The sequence below is a fragment of the Eretmochelys imbricata genome, chromosome 3, assembly GCF_965152235.1.
Source record: "Eretmochelys imbricata isolate rEreImb1 chromosome 3, rEreImb1.hap1, whole genome shotgun sequence".
NCBI classification, from domain to species: Eukaryota; Metazoa; Chordata; order Testudines; family Cheloniidae; genus Eretmochelys; species Eretmochelys imbricata.
In genome coordinates, this window is record NC_135574.1 from 8,181,945 (window position 1) to 8,199,853 (window position 17,909).

At 48.7% G+C, this 17,909-nt stretch overlaps 1 protein-coding gene across 6 annotated transcripts in view; it reads left to right on the top strand.

Annotated features, from left to right (window-relative positions):
* The window catches only part of EXTL3 (exostosin like glycosyltransferase 3), a 221,763-nt gene extending 206,231 nt beyond the window's left edge, over positions 1 to 15,532 (top strand). For all 6 annotated transcript variants that reach the window (XM_077812347.1, XM_077812343.1, XM_077812348.1 and 3 more), the window contains 4 exons: positions 198 to 325; positions 6,068 to 6,212; positions 7,555 to 7,683; positions 14,961 to 15,532. In XM_077812347.1, the coding sequence (XP_077668473.1) occupies positions 198 to 325; positions 6,068 to 6,212; positions 7,555 to 7,683; positions 14,961 to 15,170 (612 nt within the window). In that variant the 3' untranslated portion in view covers positions 15,171 to 15,532. The remainder of the gene's footprint in view (positions 1 to 197; positions 326 to 6,067; positions 6,213 to 7,554; positions 7,684 to 14,960) is intronic.
* Positions 15,533 to 17,909: the final 2,377 nt, after the last annotated feature.

The following is a 17,909-nucleotide window of genomic DNA, read 5'->3' on the forward strand; positions in this document are numbered from 1 at the left end:
CTGTAATTCAAGGAGCTGGAATTCACTGAATTCAGTGTGGGAGCAGAAACCTTACCGTTTATCAGGTACTGGGGCTGAATGGCAGTATAGAAACATGGCCTTATAACTGCAGGTGCTGGGGTGGCTTGCCCCTGTCTCTAAAGCTTTGTTATGTCAGTCTGGCAAGCACCTAGCTATAATTGTTGTGTGTTTGTTAGGTTGTCCGCACAGAAAAGAACAGTCTGAACAACAGGTTCCTGCCATGGGATGAGATCGAGACAGAGGCCATTCTGTCTATCGACGATGACGCCCACCTTCGCCATGACGAGATCATGTTTGGGTTCCGGTGAGTAGCGTAAAGTCTGTGCATGTGCGGTTGGTTGGGGTCGTGGGGACCGGGCCATATACAATCGAGCCATGTTCCATTCAGATCCACACTCTGAAGTGTAGTTAAAGCCAGGAACTGGAGTCAAGAGAAGTACGATTCTGTTCCTGGTCTGCTACTGATTTCCTTGGCCACTTCGACCAGAGTTTTGAAACTTGGATGTCTAAAGTTAGCAACTTAAAGTTCATTTATAGCACCTCAATAATGGGCCTGGTTTTCAGGAGTGCTGAGCACCTGCAGCTCTCATTGCTTTCAGTGAGTATTGCCATTGTTCAGTGCTTTGGAACAGTCAGGCACTCTCATTTCAAAATGTTAGCCTTCACCTTTTCGAGGGCAGTTTCCCCATCTCTAATACGGCGACAGTCATATTTCCGTATCTCAGAGGGATGCTGCGGGCTTACTGATTAATCATAAAGTGCTTGGAGATCCCTGAGTGAAAGGTGCTATAAATACAAAGTCTGTATTATTCTTAGACAGAAAAACAATGTTAAAAGAACTTTAATAGGATTACAAAGTCAAGCACACAAATGTCAGGAAATGCCACAATTAAGGTTGCCTGTGCAATTATTATAATTACACGATCACATACTGCTTTTTCCACAAGAAAAGGTCACCGCAATTTTTTAACATGGACAAAACAACATATTTTTCCCTAGTCCTGTTCTCAGAAACTGCTGAACCATTCTCGAGGAAAGTTTCAGCCCAGATAGTTTGGCAAAGTTTTATAAGCAACTGAAAACAGGGTCTTATAATGGGAAGTGTTGGGTAGCCTTAAAAACATCTGGTACTACCAGCCCTACCCATCGTTCCTGTTATCGTCACTTATTAAGCATTTAGACCTGACCAAAACCCCCTAAATTAAAATACTTCTAAATAACTGACTTAATATGCCTGCCCGAGTTAAGTTTAAGGTTCCTGCATAGTCATGAACTGTGACGTTAAAGATTTCGTTTGGGTGGTGCAGGGGCTGATAACAGGGTAGAAAAGCCTTTTGCTCCTATGCTGCTGGGTCAAATCCAGCTCAGGTAGGTAGTGACAAAAGCTGGTGCAAACTGATGGCTGTCCAGCAGCCTCTGTGAAGTGGGTGGATGGTCTGTCCTGTTCCAAGGTGTTCACATCTCTCAGACACCCCATCCAAATTGTCCCCCTCATTGACAAAGTCAGCAGAGTTCCCGGATTGAATGGACCAAGGGATTTAAACTCTCCCACCCGTTCTTAGAGGGTAGCCTGTCCAGGTGTGGGGCAAAGTTCCCTGTAAGCTGTGCAGCAGCCTATTTAGCACCACTCTGGGAACCCGTCCGGCTGGGAGCTGCCAGGGGCAGGGCGGCCCAAACCCAGCCCCGGCCCAGACCTATCGGAGGATGGATGGCCCAGACCTGCCACATCCAGGGGTGGGCGCCCCTCCCTTGGCCCGAACCCAGTCCTGGCCCAGACCTGCCGCAGCCGGAGTGTGTGGGGGGGTGCCTCTCCCACAGCCCCAGCCTCAGAGCTGCCGCAGCAGGGAGAGGCACCTCTCCCCGTCCAGCCCAGGTGCTGCTGGGGGGAGCCCTCTCTCCCTGCTGTAGTCCCGGAGCACCCTCCTGCACTCCAAGCCTCTCATCCCCAGGCCCATCCCAGAGCCCGCACCCCCAGCCAGAGCCCTCACACCCCTGCACCTCTGCCCCAGCCCTGATCCCCTCTGCCACACCCCCAGCCAGAGCCCTCACCCCCTGCACCCGAACCCTCTGCTCCAGCCCTGAGCTCCTTCCCACACGCTGAACCCCTCGGCCCCACCCCATGAACTTTCTTATGTGCACCAAAATGAAAGTGGTATGTCACACGTCACCTCCATATTGGTGCACATAACAAAATTCATTCCACACGTGGGTGGGAAAAATTAGAGGGAACACTGGTGTGGGGGTGTCTGTTGTTGACATTAGCTGCACCTATCTAATGTGGTCCGTAGGGGGCGGCAGCATAAAGATGGGCAGTCCCCCTGGGACCTGGTTCCATGTAGGTGCTAATGGGGAAGCAGGGCCTATGCAGTCAGTTGAATGGATTACCCGCCGGCTGCAGAAGGATGGCAGCTTCAATTATGAAAGCCTGAAGAAGCATGAGGGTGGCAGGGGCGGCAAGGCCTTGTTTGTGCTGCTCTCAGTGGCCGTGGGATTGTCAGTTTGACATATAGCCCTGACTCAGGGAACGCGTCCTTCACTGCCAGGCGCTGCCGGCGGTCCTCCTGAATCTCTCCCCTGACAGCGTGACCCCGCAGATCTCTTCTGCCTCTGGCACGTTGACTGGGGCTGTATTAACTTTCACAGAACATCCTGTCATCAGCATGTTGTTGTTGTTGTTGTTGTCCCCGTCCCTCTCCCGCTTCAGCATCTAAACTTCCATCCGCTCTGCACTTGCAGAGGGTTTCCTGGGTGCAGAGGCAGGCGACTGGGGTGAAGTAGTGAACTGGGGCCTGAGGAAAGGGAGCGAGGCCAGTCTCTGTTCCAGCCGCTGATGGACTCTGGCTGTCAGAGCGGCTCTGGCAGCAGGTTCTAATTGAGTCTGAGCTTCCATCGTGGGAGGCTCCGGGGCTTCTCCTTCAACGCGTACAGCTAAAGAGCTCGTAAATACATGCCAAGAGGTGTGTTCCAAGGGCAGGGGCTGACACAGCAGGGTGATGATGCCACTACGCAAGCTTGTGTCACTCACTTGGTTCTTGGTTCCTCTGGCCAATAGGGGTTGCAGTCTGCGCAGTGGCCTCTCTTCACTAATGCAAGAGCTCCGTCAGCTAGTGGAAGAGGGGAAAGGAGTTCAGGTCTTCTCTGTCACTAGGCTGTGTTGGCCTGGTGGTTGGGAGGCAGGTAAAAGGGGGAGCCAGGACTCCTAGGTAGAGGTCTGTTTGGGCCTAATTTTTAGGCCCCAACCAAAGTCAAGCTCAGCTGACCTGAAAGGATCAAGTTGTTTTCCAAGCAACCCTGACCCTTTCCCTACCACGCGCGAGTCAGCGCTGCTGCTTCCTGCCCGGGGTGGGGTTGGCTCGGCCGTGCTGCGGCGTGAGGCACACGGACTCCTCGGCACGCCCGCTCTGCAGTGCACGCCGCGCAGCAAGGTGGCGGTGGCCAGCAGGAGTGGGGATCACGCGGCCACTGCCACACCAATCCCATGAGAGCAAGCCCGCAAGGGTCCGGTTGCTTTCCCAGACCCAACAGTTGTAGTCGGATCCTAGCGGGTTTGGGTCAGGTTTCAGGGCTCTAGCCTTAGGTTCTGTTCCAAACTCTGCCACTGACTTGCCGCGTGACCTTGGGTATCTCGCTTTCCCTCACCTTGTCTCGTTTTCCCTAACCATAAAACAGGGGCGATGCTCCAGTTATAACCCCTCAGAGAAATAAACATTAGACGGTTGTCTAAAGCCAAGGAATCCTTGACTTCCAGGGCTTGACTTCTGCTTGGGGGAAAAGCACCCCAGTAATGCAGAAGTAGGAATAACTTAATAAGGGCATGAATAGTTCCTGCTCCAACTATTAAAAACTAAGTCATGTCGGATTAATAAAAACCCACAAAAATAACTGCATGGTGGAAGGATGGTGACCAGGAAGGTGCTGACAGCTTTAATTATTCATGTTTTCATTACCAGGTTATATTGGATTTCCATTAAATTAATTAGCAATGTCTACAGTTAAAGCATCTTTGTCTCCTACTATACTGATAAATGTAACGAATGCCCAGGAGGCGTTGGCAGTGTCCTTGTTAGCACTTCTGCTATTGCCCTGCAGCAATGATCTCTGTAACCCCCATCCTGAAAGGAGAATATTCCGCGGGTGGGAACACTTGTACAATACACAGTGGCAGAAAATTACCATGTGTGGCCACACTTCGCTCCTAGGATGAAGGGAAAGCCCCTTTCTGCATTCAACAGAGACATGTTCTATTTAGATGAGAGGCACCAAGTTCCAGTTTGCAATATGTAATTTAGACACTAAGCATTAACTGGACAAGATCAAATGGTCTGAAAAGAGCCCTGCAGCATAAAGCCAGGCGTAGTTCCCAGGTTAGACCTCGCACGCTGATGGTTTTTCTTAATTATTCCTGACAGTTTTCCAATAATCCAGAGAGATTCCTCCTGGAGGGGAGAGAGATTCAAATGAGAATGGAATATTAAGTGCTTGCTTTCTCATATGTGACCGTCACCATTTAATCACATAAGGCTCAATCATGACCCCTCTTATGTGGCTCTGCAAGGGAGAAAGGGGGTGTGCAGAGGCCCCTTCCTCCCCTTCATGGGGAATCCACGTGGCCAGAGGGGAGGAGTGGAGAGCAGATCCTGCCAGGCTGTTATGCCCGCTCCTGCACAGCTGGGAGTTGGCAAAGCTCCAATTTCTGTGACGATGAATAATAATACTTAGCTGTTGTGCACACCTCCCATCTGCTAATATCCTGGTGTTTTACAAACACCAGTGACTTTAGCCTCCCCCCATCCCCTGGAGAGAGGTCAGCATTACTCTCACTAGACAGATGAGGAAGCTGAGATGTGGGGTGACCTGTTCAGGTTCACACAGGGGGGGTCTGCAGCAGAGCCGGGAACAGAACGCAGATATCTAGACTCCTGGTTCTGTGCCTCAACTACACACACATGACCCTGCCCCTCTCAGGGGAAAACATTTAGGAACAAAAGTAGCTGAAATGTTGATTTTATTTAACTTTTCATCCTTAGTTGATAAAACATCTTGAAGTGAGTGATCTATGTTATGGTGTGGGCTTGGTAGCAAACAAAACCATTTCTGTTATAACCGGCTTTTCCTTGCTCATAACTTTCTGCACATTTCATTTGGGTTTTCGTTTTCCGTGCTTTCTCTTGTCCAGAAGATACTTGGGGTGGTTGTTTTTTGTTTTGAAGTCTGTGGAAAATCCCTTGAGTAATTTACAAGTTAGGTGAGGTGGAAAAAATATTCTTTCCATATGGAAAACCAACCCAAACCAGCCTCTTGCCCTGCTTGAAAGGGGCTGGACTGAGAAGCTTGCTGGTACTGGAGAGTGTCCATGACTGAGCTTGGAAAAGTTGGTTGGATGATGATAAACTTGTATGGGATTGAAAGATCAGTTTTGAATGAGCTCAGAGTACAGCCAGTACCGTTGTGTGTTAGACGTTCTTTCTAAAGCACTTCGAGATCCTTGGGACAAAAGGAATTTTCGCCAGGGCCCCTGTCTGTGGAGTTTGCTTCTTGTAGTGTATCACCAGTGTTTCTTTAGCATTTAGAGCTGAATCTGGCAGTCAGGAGCCTTGGCATTCTGTTTCCAGCCCTACTATGTGATCTCAGGCATGTTTCTTAGGATGGGATTTCCAAAAAGCACTCAGTATTACATAACTCTGTTCCCACTGCAATCAGTGCTAAAACTCCCATCAACTCCAATGGGAGCAGAGTTAGACTGATGCTGCTTGTCCTTGAAAATTCCACCCTTAACCTCTGAATGCATCAGTTTTTGAATCTGTAAAATGGGGATAATGGGTGAACTCTTGGCCTAACTGGAGTTTTGCCACTGACTGTAGTGGGGCCAGGATTTTGCCGAGTGCCTGTTTCATGCCGTTGTTTTATGGCCTGGGGATCCTTGGCTGACCATCCATATCTTCATTATTAGGTAGAGCCACACTACAGTTGTGGGTTGTGTGATTCTTTTCACAGTTTGAGTGTGCTGTGGTCTTGCCCCACTGAAGTTCTGTCTTTACATTTGCAGAGTCTGGAGAGAGGCAAGGGACCGCATTGTTGGATTCCCTGGGCGATACCATGCGTGGGACATCCCCCATCAATCTTGGCTCTATAACTCGAACTACTCTTGTGAACTGTCCATGGTGCTGACTGGTGCTGCCTTCTTTCATAAGGTAAGAGCAAGTGGTCAGAGAGAACCCAGTCTCAGTACTCCTTGGCCAGCTCTCAGCTTTGCTTTTCCTTTTCAGAGTAGCCTGAGTTTTCGATTAAAAAACTAGTGCCAGAATTGACCATTCCTTCTCTCTTGCGTCTCTGATTATCAACATAAGCTTCATTAATCACTGCAAACGGAAACCCTGCTGAAGAAAGGTTAATATATACGTGTCCCAAGAGATGTGGCTTATTTGAGGAAAGATGCATAGAATGGCTCTGAGCTGAGGGAGAGAGACTGAGCATGTGGCCAGTTCAGTTGCGGCAATTCTCTTAGGTGCTGTGATGCCAGCCATCAAAGTGTTCAGGTCTTCTCTGGGTTGGCTTAGTGATTTGTTATTGCACTGCCCTGCCATGCAGGAGTCTGGGTTCAGATGCCCAGCCCTGGATTGTTGCTCCCAGTCCTTAGGAATCTGCGGAATGTCCATAAAAGCTCACTGCTGTGACACCAACAATAGCTTACACACCTGTGTACTTAGGACCCTTCACAATGGAGCCACAAAGCATTTCACTAATGAAAAACTAAGGTCCAAAGCTAGGGGAGTTGGGCTCCTAAATCTCATTGGTTTTAATGGGACTTAGGATTCCAAATCCCTCAGGCAGCTTGGAAATCACAGCCCCAGGTTCCCCCAGCAAAGAACAGCTAAAATTAGCAGCAACCCTATTTTGGGATCTAATTTTATGCATCCCGAGTGTGGCAAGGGGTAACAGGGTCACCACAGAAACTCTGGCTCCTGTGGTTACCAGATGTAAAAGAATCCTGAAGTGGGCTCAGAAGCTAGAAAGGTGATGGTTAAGTTGATTTGTATCTGAGGCTACCGTTATAAAAAGAGGGGAGTTGGGGACAGATGCAGAGAGCTCCATCAGGTGTTCAGAGCCTTCTTCCTTCCTCCCCGTCTGGGGAAGGCAGTGGAGAACAAAGAGACTATTTGTATCCTTTTGGGACAGTGAGGGGCTAGGTCTTTAAAGGGCTCATTCTGTACCATCATCCCTTGCTGGGAAGGGACCAAGATGCAGCAGAAACATTGTGTAGACTGACCAGCAAGATTTGAGGTGGCCATGTGTGTCCGGATTGCAATGGAGTGGGATCCCAGGAGTTGCAGGTCTGTAATGGCAGCCATGGGGTGGCTTTGCTGCTACTCTGTGAGTGAATGAAGCAGAACTTCTCTTGGAGATAAATCCTACCCCCAGCATTGTTCTGGGGATCCTTTCCATTGACTTCAATGGGCTTTGGATCAGGCCCATAGTTAGTATGTCACTAGCTGTCTTGGGTCTGTTTTACTGTTGAATGTTTGTTTGTTTCAGTACTACGCCTACCTGTATTCTTACGTGATGCCACAAGCCATCCGTGACATGGTCGACGAATACATCAACTGCGAGGATATTGCCATGAACTTTCTAGTCTCTCACATCACAAGGAAACCACCCATCAAGGTAAAGCAGTAGATGGGAACCTTGTACAGTGCTTCTGATTTCAGGAGAAATAGTTATTTATTCTGATCTGTTAGAAATGCACCTATCTTAGCTCTGTGTACCTAGGCCCAGGGACTAATGTATCCAATAGTGAGAGTGAGACGACCAGCCCCAAGAGACTTTCCACTGAATAAGGGAAACCCAGCTTGGATGCACCTTGCAGCACGCAGTAGGGGTAGTCAAACGGGCTGGAACAGATCAGTGAGAAGCCACGCCTCAAGTCCCCTAGAGCTGGGGGACTGTTTGCATGTCTCCCTGCTGCTCTCCACTGTAGGAACAGTTTGTCTCTGAGACCAGCAGGACCCAGACCAGGGAGGGCTAAAGGGATCGGAGTCAATAGCTTTAATCCACTTGCTTCCCGAGAGGCTCGGTAAGTGGTCTTGCACCTTTCTTTAAGTTACAGGCACAAGCAGGGGATGCAATTCCTTCTTGTTATTAGGGTCTGTAGAGTCCTCTAGCACCTTTAGGCCCATTTCTGCACCAAGCGCTGTATGTTCTGTCATCACAGGCCATCTGCTGTGGAGCGTGTCTCTGCGGAGCCTCTGATGCTGCAATATGTCTCATTCTACTATAAACTGGAGATCCTAGGGTCTAGTTTCGCACTCAGGTGGAGACAGATAATGAGGCTATTGGGACCTGATTCCACTGAAGCACAGTCCCAGAAAACAATGGGCTCTGCCCCTTGTGTAAAGGTGTTGTTGGGTGTCCAAATTGAGACACATTAAAGGGGATTGATTTTCAGAGGGGAGGGTAGTCAGCACTTTCCGAAAATCGGATGTTTCATGATATCTCAGGTTGAGCACCCCAAAACAGAGGCACTCAGGATCACTAATTCCTCCTGAAAAAGCAGGCATGTATCTGCAGTCCCCAAAGGAACAGAGCCTACCCCAGAGAGCGTCCATCTCAGTTCAGCCATCCGTCTCCCTTAGGGTTCAGCACTGGCACCTATCATCATAGTGTCTCGGCATCTTAACGCAATGAATGATGGCAAGGAACAATGAGGGGGTGGGAGGATGGGCTGGTGCTTAGTATGTTGCATATGCTTCATAGGGCTCCCTTTTTATTCTGGCCTTGGAATCTAGGAATCTCTTTTGTTGTTAACTTATTACCTGTTCCTTTAGAACACAATCAGGCATGGACTCTGGACACCGTTCTGTTCAATACTGTGTCTGCTCAGATATACAGACTTGAGCTCAGATTCCGTCATTCCCAGCTCCATGTACTGTAATCTGAAAAGACAAGCAGCATCGTCCGAGCACAGTGCTGGAAAACTGGTCTCCAGCACTCTAATCGAAGGATTGCCGCTGTCTCACTTAGTACCTCGGTGTCTCAGTTTCAAAGCACTTATGCTAAGCAATAGCAGTGGCCAATGAAGTAAGTCCAGCAAACTCCCTAAACCGTAATATACCAGAACTTGCTTAGTTGTAGCCTTTGTAAAGTTCTGAGTACTTAGCAATCAGTAAAGTTTTTGTTAAATACCCAACCCTCCTCTAAAGCTTGGTGACCGACCTATTTTTAGTTCTTTCCCTGAAACACCCTCCCAAACCCCTCAACACAAAACATCTTAACTAACCACTCTTTCAAAATCAAGAATTCCCTTTTAAAGCTACGTGCATTATATATAACGGAAGTCCCAGCAGCCCTTTCTCATTTGAGTTTACACATTAGGCCTTTCAGGCTTTAATTCCAACAGCATCACCTCTTGGTAAATTCACTGCAGGATGATAGTGAAGTCCCTTTTAAGGCTAGATTTTTTTTCTTTTAGGAGTGTGGAAAGTAAAGAGCTGATGGAGTCTTTATTAGGAGGTGGGTCGCATGCTTTTGAATCCACACCTGCTTTGTTCTCAGCATTATTTACTTGGACTCCCAACGATCTCTGTTTTCTTCTTTTGTATGGAAGATTCCCCATCTGTTGTAGGAAACAGGGAAATTGCACAGTAATTCACCCAGTTCGGGGGGACCCTTCCTACTCTTGTCTTTCCGACACTGGGTGGTTGTTAGCTATAGTCTGTCTGATAATGATCAACAAGTCTTGATCATTGCTTCGGCCTTTCAGATCAGCTGTGTAGCTAGATGATTTGGTGGGTGCTGGACCAGCTGCTTCATCTAGGAGTCGTGTAGAGCTGCAGGGCATTCTGTCTCTCTGCATTAACAGCTGGTCTGCTTTGGGTTATGGCAACTGCTGGGCAGAGAAAGGTGAAGGCTGGGAGACTAGTGTCTGTAGTGATCTCCCGCAGTACCTAGACTACATAGACCAGGCTCATCCACTCACCGTCTGCATGTCGACGTGTCCTTCTCTCCTGGCATCTCTACTCTCACTTCCTCCTCCTACCTCCTGGAGCCTGAGCATCCCTCTGATCTGAGCCCTTTGTTACCTCTACCCATCTCCTCTTGGGGCCTTCTTCCATGCTGCCCCCTACTTTTGGAACAGCTTCTTCCTCCAGGCCCCTCCTCAAAACGTATATACGGTCTTCCACAAAGCCCTTCAGAAATCATGTCTGCCAACAAAGTCTTACCCCACCTCCTGTCCCTGTGCCACTCTGTGTCTTAGTTCCACGGTCTGTATCTGAGCCCCTAGAAGAGCCTCACATCAGGTGCCATGTGGTTGTCTTTGTTCATGAAGCATCAAGCGTGCTGCTGGGATTTGATAAGTGCTTGTCTGGGTGCGTGTGGGCTCCAACCCTCATATCAAGCCATGACGTCATTTAGAGCTGACCAGGATGGAGAATCTGTGTTGAGGAGAAGGGGGCCAGGCAGCAGAGATGCACTGTGGGGGGTGGGTGGGGGGAGGAAAGGGGAACAGAGCAGATGGAGGGGGGAGGGGAATGAAGCGCAAATGGAAGTGGCATGATTAGCATTTTCAAAAGCACTTATTGCAGCTAAAAATAGATTTTTCCCCTTTCCTGACATTCCTTTCCCATGGAAGCCATGGCTGGGGATGCCAGATGGCTCTTATGGAATGAGCAGAGGGAGGGGAGGGGTGCATATGAGACGGGCTCCCCAATAAAGTCTGGTTCATGCTGTGGAAAAGTTGGAGGAAGTTACTAGCTGTGGGTTTCAGTTCAGGCCAGAAATGCTGCAAGGAACTTCCTTTCATGCTTTTGTGACACACGCTGCTCCCCTCTCACCCAGAGATGCTGGAGAGCAGGGAACAGTGGGAGGGAACCAAACATTTTAGAGCCATCAAGGAAGACTCGGATTTCTCCTAGAAATAAGACAGAGGCTTGAGGTGAGACTGATCTCTCTGCCCCTTGCCCAAACTTTGTCTCCCATTCCTAGAAAGGATCTGTTTTCTTCCTTACTTGTTCATGTCCCTTCCATATATTTCAGTCAGAGGGTCAGATTGCTGGGAGCCTGCCTGCCACAGGGAAAGGAGCCTGTCATCTGCCAATGGCTTCTCTTTGAGCTGCCGTATCCTCTAATCTTGGATCTCTTTCATGACGTAGGAAGGGGCGCGAGTGTCATTCCATAACCTGAGACTCTTTCCCAGCAGTATAACCCAGAGATTTCCGAGTAAGGATACTATCTGTGTATCTTAAATGCTTATAGAGCTGAACTGCCAAAAAGACAGACTTTTCAGTGGTACATTGCGGGCTCTCCTGGTGGCAGGAATGGCTCAGAAATGTCAGCCTCTGATAGTGTGGGTAGGATGGATTCCCCAGGAAAAGGACTGGAGAAATGAACTGAAATAATCAAATAAATAAAACTTCTGTGAGCTCAGTCTGTGCCTTCTATCTAGGAAGTGTTCTCCTGGCTCTCATCGGTGTAATGGCGGAGTGCTTCCCTGGTTAATCAAATTGCTCAAGCAAGATCGCTGGGGCATGTGTGTTTGGGGGGAGGCCAAATCTAATGAAATTGTAGCTCCAATTTTAAGGGAGCCAGGTAAACCGTGCCATATAGATGAGTCGGCATGGCTGGTAGGGAGCAGGGTCTGTGTGTGCTTGTGCTGAATTTTCTAGAGTCACAGATCAGAAGTAGTGATTCAGTGTATCGGTGGGGTTAGTACCTTTCACCTCCGAAGACCTAGACATGCATGCAGCAGGAAGAGTCAGTGTGATGTTGTAGTACCTACCTGAAGCTCTCCCATCAGAGGCTGTGATACTGTCTCAGCTCACAGGCTAAGCAAGTTAGGATCTGGTCAGTACCTGGATGGGAGACCTAAAAGGAAAGCCCAGCTGCTGAAGGAAGTGGTGTTGTTCAGTCTGTGTACTGAATGCATGGCTTTCCTGAGGCTTATGCTGCTGGAGGGATGGCCTTTAGTGAGGCGGCAAGCCCAGGTCCCGATCACAGTGCTCAGCTAAAAGGTCTTGTTTGGGGCCATTAGAGAACCTGTTTTTCACATGAGTAGGGTTGCCATAAACTCCTCCCTTGTGTTTTCAGTTGGCAGCTGTATTCCTCTTCACTTCCTCTACTAGCCTTTCTGTGGTTGCAGCCTGCTGGGAAGCTGCTGTTGCACATCAGTGATTGCTGGATCCGTTGCTCTCTAGGGAGCTTCGGAGCAGGCTGTCAGATGATGCTGTTTGTTCCTCTGAATACAGAAGTAGGGATATATTACCGACCACCTGACCAGGATGGTGATAGTGACTGTGAAATGCTCAGGGAGATTAGAGCAGTTATTCAAATAAAAACTCAACAATAATGGGGGATTTCAACTATCCCCATATTGACTTGGTATATGTCACCTCAGGACAGAATGCAGAGATAAAGTTTCTTGACAGTTTAAATGACTGCTTCTTGGAGCAGCTAGTCCTGGAATCCACAAAAGGAGAGGCAATTCTTGATTGAGTCCTAAGTGGAACACAGGATCTAGTCCAAGAGGTAAATATAGCTGGACTACTTGATACTAGTGACCATAATATAATTACATTTAACATCCCTATGGTGGGGAAAACACTACAGCAGTCCAACACTGTAGCATTAATTTTAGAAAGGGGGAACTACACAAAAATGAGGAGGTTAGTTAAACAGAAATTAAAAAGTACAGTGCCAAAAGTGAAATCCCTGCAAGCTGCATGGAAACTTTTTAAAGACACCATAACAGAGGCTCAATTTAAATGTATACCCCAAATTAAAAAACATAGTAAGAGAACCAAAAAAGTGCCACTGTGGCTAAACAACAAAGTAAAAGAAGCACTGAGAAGCAAAAAGGCATCCTTTAAAAAGTGGAAGTTAAATCCTAGTGAGGAAAATAGAAAGGAGCATAAACTCTGGCAAGTAAAGTGTAAAAATATAATTCGGAAGGCCAAAAAAGAATTTGAAGAACAGCTAGTCAAAGACTCAAAAAGTAAAAGCAAAAAAATTTTTAAGTATATCAGAAGCAGGAAGCCTGCTAAACAACCAGTGGGGCCACGAGATGATCGAGATGCTCAAGGAGCACTCAAGGATGATAAGGCCATTGTGGAGAAACTAAATTAATTCTTTGCGTCGGTCTTGATGGCTGAGGATGTGGGGAGATGCCCAAATCTGAGCCATTCTTTTTAGGTAACAAATCTGAGGAACTGTCCCAGATTGAGGTGTCATTAGAGGAGGTTTTGGAACAAATTGATAAATTAAACAGTAATAAATCACCAGGACCAGATGGTATTTACCTCAGAGTTCTGAAGGAACTCAAATGTGAAATTGCAGAACTACTAACTGTAGTATGTAACCTACTAACTGTATGTAAACCTATCATTTAAATCCGCTTCTGTACCAAATGACTGGAAGATAGCTAACATGACACCAATTTTTAAAAAGGGCTCCAGAGGTGATGCCAGAAATTACAGGCCAGTGAACCTGACTTCAGTATCGGGTAAACTGGTTGAAACTATAGTAAAGAACAAAATTGTCAGACACATAGATGAACATAATTTGTTGGGGAATAGTCAACATGGTTTTTGTAAAGGGAAATCACGCCTCACCAATCTACTAGAATTCTTGGAGGGGGTCCACAAGCATGTGGACAAGGGGGATCCAGTGAATATAGTGTATTTAGATTTTCAGAAAGCCTTTGACAAGGTCCCTCACCAAAGGCTTTTAAGCAAAGTAAGCTGTCATGGGATAAGAGGGAAGGTCCTCTCATGGATTGGTAACTGGTTAAAAGATAGGAAACAAATGGTAGGAATAAGTGGTCAGTTTTCAGAATGGGGAGAGGTAAATAGTGGTATCCCCCAGGGGTCTGTACTGGGACCAGTCCTATTCAGCATGTTCATAAATGATCTGGGAAAAGGGGTAAACAGCGAGGTGGCAAAATTTGCAGATGATACAAAATTACTCAAGATAGTTAAGTCCCAAGCAGACTGCAAAGAGCTACAAAGGGATCTCACAAAACTGGGTGAGTGGGCAACAAAATGGCAGATGAAATTAAATGTTGATAAATGCAAAGTAATGCACATTGGAAAACATAATCCCAACTATACATATAAAATGATGGGGTCTAAATTAGCTGTTATCAGTCAAGAAAGACCTTGGAATCATTGTGGCTAGCTCTCTGAAACATCCACTCAGTGTGCCACAACAGTCAAAAAAGTGAAGAGAATGTTGGGAATCATTAAGAAAGGGCTAGATAGTAAGACAGAAACTGTCATATTGCCTCTGTATAAATCCATGGTACACCTCCATCTTGAATACTGTGTGCAGATGTGGTTGCTCCATCTCAAAAAAGATATATTGGAATTGGAAAAGGTTCAAAAAAGGGCAACAAAAATGATTAGGGGGATGGATCAGCTTCAGTATGAAGAGAGATTAATAAGACTGAAACTTTTCAGGTTGGAAAAGAGATGACTAAGGGGGGATTCGATAGAGGTCTATAAAATCATGACTAGTGTGGAGAAAGTAAATCAGGAAGTGTTATTTACTCCTTCTCATAACACCAGAACTAGGGGCCACAAGAATTAATAGGCAGCGGGGTTAAAACAAACAAAACGCAGTATTTCTTCACACAGCACACAGTCAACCCATGGAACTCTTTGCCAGAGGATGTTGTGAAGGCTAAGACTATAAGAGGGTTCAAAAAAGAACTAGATAAGTTCATGTAGGGTCCATCAGTGGCTATTAGCCAGGATGGGCAGGGATGGTGTCCCTACCCTCTGTTTGCCAGAAGCTGGGAGTGGGTGACAGGGGATGGATCACTTGAGGGTTCCCTGTTCTGTTCATTCCTTCTGGGGCACGTGGCATTGGCCACTGTCGGAAGACAGGACACTGGGCTAGATGGACCTTTGGTGTGACCCAGCATAGCCGCTCTTCTGTTCTGTTCCCAGGTGACCTCGCGCTGGACCTTCCGCTGCCCTGGCTGCCCTCAGGCCCTTTCGCACGACGACTCGCACTTCCACGAGCGGCACAAGTGCATCAACTTCTTCGTCAAGGTGTACGGGCACATGCCTCTCCTGTACACCCAGTTCCGCGTGGACTCCGTCCTCTTCAAGACCCGCCTGCCTCACGACAAGACTAAATGCTTCAAATTCATTTAGGACGGGATCGTGGGGGGGCCCCTTCGGCACTCTGGGCACGGGCGAGAGGCGGAGGGGTGGCAATCTGCGCCGGGTTCTGAGTGAGGAACGCCCCCAGTACGGGCTGCGACGCAAAGCCAAAGGGGAAATCACGGATTCTAATCAATACTTTCTGCCCGCCCGCCCCAGGGTAACTGCGCCGCGTTAAATGGAACCAGCCCATCTGACCTGCGTGAAGACACTGGCTAGGATCGTACGCCGAGGAACTGGAGACTTTGGTTCGTAGCTCAGCTAGTCCATTAGCCAGGGGCGACCGGTTTCTACATGCTTGTTATTTAAAATGAAAGTGTTTTAGATTTGCCGAGTGAGGCTTTTTTTTTTTTTTTTTTAAAGCTGGCCTGTCTATCCTGCGGGGGGGGGGGCGATTCCCAGCCCCCAAGCAGCTCTTGCGTCTGTCAATTGTCCTCTGTGCTAACTCGTTTCGGGGCAGGGGTACAGTCACTCTCTTGCTTCCCCTCCCTGTTTCGATCGGCCCAAGTTATAACGAGCCGGTGCAAGCAGCGGGCCGTGCTCCTCAGCTGCGATGCCTCTGGTTTATCTTCCTCTCTGGCTACTGAGGCCTTTCCGGCGTCACATCGATGAACTCACCTCCCCTGTCAGACCCCCGCCACCCTCCCCACCCACCGCCTTCACCTCACAGCCCAGAGAGGGAAGAGCAGAGAGGGGGGGTTCCAGAGGTTCCCTCCCCAACTGTCTTTCCTGGCTCCTAGCACCAGATTTACGAGGCGGCCTTGTCCACCTGTCCTTCAGCTGGCTTCAGCTGCCACACTTGTTCAGGGATTCGGTTACCGCTGCACACACCCAACCTGCACTTGGAGTTCCAGCCCAGTTCCTCTCCGCCCTGATCTCACTCATTTCCCTTCCTGCTCCTCACTGCACAAACACTATTAACCTTCAGCCACTCTGACAGCCTTGGCTCCTGTTTGGGGATCTTAAACCTTGCTTCTGTGGTGACAGACGTCTGCAGTAACCAGGGTGAGTGTGATCTGGGGCGATCCTGAGGCCCTGTGGTTTTCCGAAGCCTGCTTAGTTGTAAAGGGAGCTTGGTTTAAATTGTCTCTATTTTGGCCTTTCAGCAAGGGCATCAGGAACGCTCCCCATCCTCTAGGGGCTTCATTTGCTGGAGCTGGAGATCTGTGTCAAGAACGGCACAAGATTCGCTCCAAAGGCTCCAGGGCGTCATCGTTAACGGAGTAAAAAAGGCAGGTGCTGCTTATTCAAAACCCTGGGGGGATGGTCACACGCACAAGCCTGGTGGGAGCAGCTTCTTCCCCAGGGTGGCAGAGGGAGCTGGCCATTGCTTTGCTAGTAGGTGCATGGGGAGGCAGGCGTGTTATATGGTTCGTCTACACTGGAATAAAAGACCTGCAGCATGGCCATGGTTGGCCCAGGGCACCTGACTGGGGCTTCCAGGCCTCAGGCGGCAGGGCTAAACATTGCTGGGTAGATGTTTGGCTCAGACGGGAGTCCAGGTTCCAGGATCCTTCCCTCTCGTGGGGTCCCAGAACTTGGTTTCCAGCCCAAGCCCAAACATCTACACAGCAATTTTAGCGCCCCGCAGCTGGAGCCAGCTGGCCCAGTCTGGCTGTTGGTGTTTAATTGCTGTGTAGATGCACTCAGAGAAGCTGGTTTCGGTGAGAGGGCGCCGGTGGTGGTGGTGAGCAGGGCTTCCCACTGCCCTGCCCCTCAGAACTGGGGGCTCAGATTCAGTAGGACTTACTCTGCTTCTCCTTCTGGGATTGTGTCAAATGCTGCTCTGGTCTTCATGGGGCAGCGGGGAGGGAATACACCCCCCCTCTGAGCGTTACACAGCTTTAAACTGCCAGGAGGACCTAAGTGAAGTACCAGCGGGACTGGCTGCTTTACAAAGCCACACCTGCCATGGTATACTCACTTGCCTACACCCCCCAGGGCAGTCAGATAAGACAGCCATGGGCTTCAGTGTTCCTGCCTTAAAATCTCCCCTCCTACACGAGCACACCCCCCCCCCCCGCCACAGCAGGACACACACACAAACACACTGCTGCAGGACGGCTTTTCCTCCGTTGGCGGTGATCGCACTGGAGTTTAAAACAAACTCCTCCTCCTGCAGAATTTGGGAGGGTCTCTTGAACCTCACTGTTTTCTCCACTCTGAGCCTGCTCATCTTCCTCTGAAGCAAACTGCCCCGGATCTGTCCGTGGTGCTCTGTGACCCTCCCTGGCATCTGCACCCTTCTTGCTGCTGCGGTTTCTTTTTTTTGCTCCCTTGCCCTCGGCAGCGCGCTCATTCATTTCCCATAATGCAAGAAAGGACCCCACAGTTCTTCTTTTCAGAACGACCGTGCCACTTCAATTGTTCTACTTGATTTTTAACGGCAGCCTGCAGAGGGTAAAGTAGCCGCGTCCCAGGAGCGCTCTCTGTATGTATTAATTGTCCCCCGTTGCCATCTAAAATCATCCTTAATATTATCCCGTCATCTCCCTGACCCTGATTCTTGCCAGTGCTGGATCCAGATCTAAAGTGCCACCCCAACTACCAGAGTTTCTCAGCCATGTGGAGCGAAACAAAGGGGTTTCGTCTTCCACTGCTGTGTTTCTACAGGTCCTTTGGACAGGCCTGAAAGCAGCCAGCACCAGCCATGCCAAGACCACCTTCCTCTTCCTTTCTGGGTACATTCCTTCTGACGGCTGGTACTGGGAAACACCCCTGCACATCCTG